This window comes from Anneissia japonica, unplaced genomic scaffold, assembly GCF_011630105.1.
Source record: "Anneissia japonica isolate Jap-2015-1 unplaced genomic scaffold, ASM1163010v1 scaffold287836_len1076198_cov165, whole genome shotgun sequence".
NCBI classification, from domain to species: Eukaryota; Metazoa; Echinodermata; class Crinoidea; order Comatulida; family Comatulidae; genus Anneissia; species Anneissia japonica.
Window position 1 is genome coordinate 878,316 of NW_022729021.1, and position 5,800 is coordinate 884,115.

Here is a 5,800-nt window from a genome sequence, read left to right on the forward strand (position 1 = left end):
ATATTTTGTAAGTCTGTTAAGATCTTTACATTTCTTACCAAAAAAAATAACCTTAGTTTAGAAGTAATTCTATTCTAATCTTGGACACATATAAAACAATTTAATTGTTAATTTTAGTAGGCCTATATAAATAGGCTAAGATTTTTATGGAGTATCTCTCTGAAAAGCCTACGTGATTGATACAAAATATTAAATAGGTTTACTAAATTCCTCAGTGAATAAAATCTTGCTATTTTTGTCCATCTTTAGTTCCTCGTCTCTGTACATTTTTATCTTCTTTGATAAAATTTGACCTGATCCCGGGGGCTATACTTCGTTCTTAATGAAATTTTTGTGATTTATATCATATCGATTTTCATAACATTCGGTCACCCCAAATTCGGCCAAATACCCCTTAAGTTAAGGAGACAATTATAAAATTTGTCATGTGAGATTGGACACAATCAACTGGAAAAGAAGGCCAGAAAGAAGACGAACGACCAACATAGGAATTGGAAAATTTGGGTGATACGGATGTTGGAAGGTCATGAGTAGACCTAATCGAATAACAAATCAAACCAAAAACTTTCTGGAAAACTTACAAAGAGATGGCATAAGTTGGAAATCTCATCTGTGCACTGGTGATTAAAATAACGATAAAGTTAAGACAAGCAACATTTCGCCGATGAGACAATGGTTGATGGTGAATTACACCTAATAGTTTTATAATGATGTTTTATGTAACGTACTTGTCAAATGCATGTTAAATGACAGTTGCCGGTCGGATGGATTTGTCGTATCATCGAAATGTGATCCTTTGCCGAAATGGTACATCAGTGTGTATGAGTATGCCATTGATTCCTACAATTACTGAACATCAGACAAATTGTTTTAAAAGTAGTGAAGATAATATCTTTAGGTTATAAAAGACATGGTTTAATCTACGATAAGCTTAAAAGGTATTTTATGTAATGAAGAGTAGACTACACATTTTCTCTGGAAAAAAATACTTATCTGTCGAAAGCCTATTTGTTATATAATGAAGAACATTTGGTATGAAGGAAACATGAGATAACGTATTATAATGTAGTAGTAATGAACTTGCGTGATAAAAGTCATAATGTAAGTTGTGTTAAACTTTAAGAGATTTTTATGTTTTAAATTGTAGACTTCAAGAGAAAAGAGCCCTCGGAAACATCGTTATCTATGGAAGACCAACCGAGTTAATACGAGAAGATTACATTCATAATGGCGCAAGGTGATATGCACATTTACAGGTCATAGCAAAGAAATTAATGAAATGATTTATTAGCTATTTGTAAAGATATAATTTCATATATATAATACTAATTTGCTTAAGGACACAAACGAAATGCACAATGATGTCTGGATTTCAATCTCTTGCTGTGTATTCGCTTGTGCCATTGAGCAAACCACTTTCTTTACATTGTTTCCCTTCACCCAGGAGTATATTGGTAGGCAACCTGGTGGGGTTGCCTGCTCCCTGCGCTATTTACGCAGCAACACTTACCGTAAGCATTTGGGCCCAATGATCTGGGACAGATGCGCCTCTCGTGAAAAGTAAAGGTGTTATATAAATAATAAATAACAACTAACAACAACAAATCATTTTACAATTTGAAATCTACTTTCTTATACAGCAAGTGACGTGGGCCTAATAATCGGATCCGTCTGCGGAGGATTTGTATTACTTGGATTAGTCTTCTTGTTATTTCGTATATACAACAGTCGTTGTAGAAGTCAGTCAAAATACGAACGAATTGGCCCGCGTTTAGTACCCCCGGCTGTACAGATCGAAAGTCGAAGCCTAGCTACACCTTCTATCAAGTGAGTATTAGGGATGCCTATACAGATTTACACTTATAATGGTTAGGATTTTTTAGCTCTTTTTAGTTTAATTAATTTATTTATTTCTAAGGAAACGGGTTCTACCGTATTAAAACATATTCCAATTTATTAAACAAAATTTTCAAAGCGCTTCTTGACTGAAGTTAATCTTTAATCCGTCTGGTATAAAACAGGACTACAAATTTAACAAGGGAACTCTTGCAATGTCTCTTACTTGTCTTGCATTTTTAAGTAAGTAAATGAATTTAATAAATTAATAACATAACATGAATGAAACACACACGTGAAAAAATGCATATTGTTGTACTACCGGTATCATTTATTTTAAAATGTTATACTCAAACATACAAATAAAAGATTGTATAATTTTATGAATAAATACTAGCTAACAATTAGAAGTTATTGTTTGGTGTTAAAAACGTCATTTTTGTTTGTAAAATAACTTCACCAGCGTTGCAGCAACATTGTTAACGTAATTTTCTAACGTAGCATAAGCACAGCGTTCGTGAATGTAAATAATAAAGTTTTTTGTTTACTGGGTAGTCAATTGTGAATTAAAGTTAGACTTTATTGCTTAATATTATTAACACAGTCTAAAAGCAGTGCCGTTTATGGTACCATTATCCGCCCCACGTGAACGATGTCCACCAACAGCCGTGTCACCCGGCTTTAGTCAACCTTCTAAAGACCTTTCTCCAGAGAACGCCGCTGCATTTTCTCGTGAGCGTCGGTTGTCAGTTCCGGGCCCCGAAAGACGTAATTCAACAGATCGTCGCTCATCGTTCACGGAAAGACGGCCGTCGTATACAGAACAGCGCCTCCCATTCAGTGATGATCTGGACTCTAGAAGAAGTAGTACCAATTCAATAATAAGTGGATGTAGTGATACAACAGATGGTAGTTCACCGCCTTTGCACTCACCAGCACGTCGCTTGTCTTACGTCGCCGGTGATGTCACCTCCCCTCTCGGTGAGTTTTCTTTTTTTCATTGATTAACTTATCCTAGCCCACGTGTATTGAATATTAAACTATTTTGTGTTATATAGGTTGAAGTTCAGTTTTAACTTCACAGTTCTGGTTCCCCAAGCACATTTGTTCTGTCATGATTCTAATTGATAGAGTTGTACTCCTCGCCGGCGTACACATTACTATAAATTATTTATAATAATTATATAGAATAATAGTCGAAGAAAGACGCATATTTGCGTTTTAAACCCAAAACAATCCCGTCCGGGTACATTACGAATTGATCTATGAGGTGAAATTGGCACACCTCGGGGTTTTCCCTTTGATGAAATGATATATCAATGTTACTCATTGACCTAATACTGAAAAAAAAAATGTTTCATGGACTGAAATTCACATATTGAAAAGTCGCGGACATGGCCAACCATCAGCTCGTATTAAATTTTACTTCTCCAAAATCATCTTGAAACTGCGGATTGAATAATACTTTTTCGGGTTTAAAAATACAAGATGAATACCTGTCCTGATCAGAAACAATTATTTATATTTATTTAATAAATCATAATTATGATCGTACAATGTTTTGCAATGTAAAATCGTAAATTTTATTTAACAGAAATTTTAACCCTGGAAACTCTTTTCCCCACGCCACCCCCTATAAGAATTTACACAACGGGTAAAATGTATTTACGTATTACAGTAAAAAGAAGTAAATTATTCACTAGGTCTACGGTAAATATGACAATATAGGTCGATATGATGGGATGCACGTCTGAATCAGTGTTTGCACACCCCGTGGCAGTAATGGGTCTACATGGACTCTTCTCCACGTATAGATGATGAAGATGAATGAGCTAAATATTGTGATGATGGTTACAAACAGTTCTCATAATTCTTCTGAATCACAGAGTTTTATTTGTGAAATGTTTGGCTATTTTACTGGTTCCCGAATGGATCCCGAATGGAAGTTTTAGTTTCTTTACTCTTTTTGCAATTTAACATCTCATGAGTTAATTTGCATTTGTCTGGAAAATAGTTAGAAATTACCATTAGGCCTATTATGGATATTTCCATCATGTGGTATGTAGCCTACATACCTCAGAAGTGGAGAATTGGTGCTAGATCATCCTGTTGTATTCAGACAACGATGTCTGCTGGTCATCTGATGGAATTTCTTCAGTGATTAAGCATACCGTTTGAAATCATTTATTTTTTGCTTAAAGCCCATAACTAGAATTAAAGTATAATCACGGATGAAATAATAATATAGACGACAATAACAATAATTTTTTTCTGCAGCCAACAAAATTTTGCAATCGAGATCAGAGTTTTTAAATTGACAGTAACAGAGCACATCTATTTTGATTACGCCCCCTAGCGTCACTAAAGTGACAAGTTTGCTAATGACCTGGTAAGCCTGGTTGAATGCCATATCCTTGCATCATCTAAATTATACGTTATTACAGATCTTAGTATTACCAGTGTTTCCATAAATAATCACGACTACTGATAAACAAATTGGTTAGTTATACGTAAAAGACGAAGAAACTAATATAAACATACAGAACATGGAACACTAGGATCATAAATCCAGTTATTCGAACATGATGATCTTTAACCCGAAAGGCGGCAACAGCGAATACTGCATAGGTGATATTATGAATGCCAGAATTCATTACTCATTGGTTGATTATCATCTTTTATGATGCCTATATTTTTCTGTCCCTCAGGACAACTTTCCAATCAGGGACTTAACTATATCCGACTCACACCAGTCATAAGAACCAAAATCAATCGCCGGATCATTATTTAGAATAAACAGCTGTCTGTTTTGATACGATTGTCATTCATCTCATAATATGGCGATTTCGATTGCACGAAAATGCGTAATATCGAGAACGTATGACTAGACGTTGTGTAAAGTTATCTGCGCATGCGATTTTCTCGTTATCTTCTGAATTCTAAAGACGCCCCCATACGTTGTGCAGAAAACGCAGAAAGGTCACTGATGAGTGAATCTGTTGTTGGTTCGTCGCGCAAAATGGAAGAGATATCATAAGCTTATAAATCAGTATAAGCCTAGATTTATAGATTGTATACACCGTTATGTGTTTTAGTAATATCTGTTAACATTTCAAGCTTGAAAGAAACCAACTAAATGCATTGTTTTCACTGAAAGTGTTAACACCTTTATGTTGCTTCATGTTTTGCGTTTTTGACATTTTACATGATACTTTTATATAGGCTAGGTCCATTTAAAGAACACAGATTATTATTATTATTATTATCATTTTTTTTTTGTAATTGAAATGCTGCTACTAACCCCGGTTACCCAAAAGCCATTTTCAATATTTTTATAGATCTATTTGTAGAAAATGGTAGAAAATAATAACATATTTTATCTAATTATAATTATTCAAGATATTCTAAATGTATTTAAGATTTCACAGGAACAATTACAAAAATAACTCACCTTATAGGCCTAACCACTAGGATGACGTTTAGTGGTGGATCAAAAACTTCCAAATATAGACATCCAGAGAGATTCTTTTATTATGGAGGATCTATACGATATTATTACGATATATTGTATAGCACCTCTTGATATACCTGAAAGTACACTCTCGGTTTTACAGCCGATTTGGAATATTGTCGTCAAGAAAAGTATTTTTGTATATTGGACTAAAAATAAATGTAATAATAATGATAATAATAAAAGATATTAAAGTTAAGAAAGTTATAAATATAAATGGTACTTGCTTTAAGTACAGAGGAAATATCAGTACACAGTTATAAGTGATACATATTTGATACGTACGTGAAAGGAAAGAGTTTTCTATCTTTAGAACTCCTAGATAAATAATAATTGCCCTTCTGATTAAGGATTTTTTTAAAAAATAATTTTTCATTGACTAAAGTTCAGCTTGATGAAATTTTAATAGGTATCTATATATTACATTAAATGATTTTCTGGTTGAGGATTGGT

General features: G+C 33.7%; 1 protein-coding gene across 2 annotated transcripts in view; it reads left to right on the plus strand.

Moving 5' to 3' along the window:
* The window catches only part of LOC117114581 (synaptotagmin-15-like), a 55,193-nt gene that overhangs the window by 26,665 nt on the left and 22,728 nt on the right, over positions 1 to 5,800 (plus strand). For both annotated transcript variants that reach the window (XM_033258256.1, XM_033258257.1), the window contains exons 3-5: positions 1,148 to 1,237; positions 1,641 to 1,827; positions 2,441 to 2,817. In XM_033258256.1, the coding sequence (XP_033114147.1) occupies positions 1,228 to 1,237; positions 1,641 to 1,827; positions 2,441 to 2,817 (574 nt within the window). In that variant the 5' untranslated portion in view covers positions 1,148 to 1,227. The remainder of the gene's footprint in view (positions 1 to 1,147; positions 1,238 to 1,640; positions 1,828 to 2,440; positions 2,818 to 5,800) is intronic.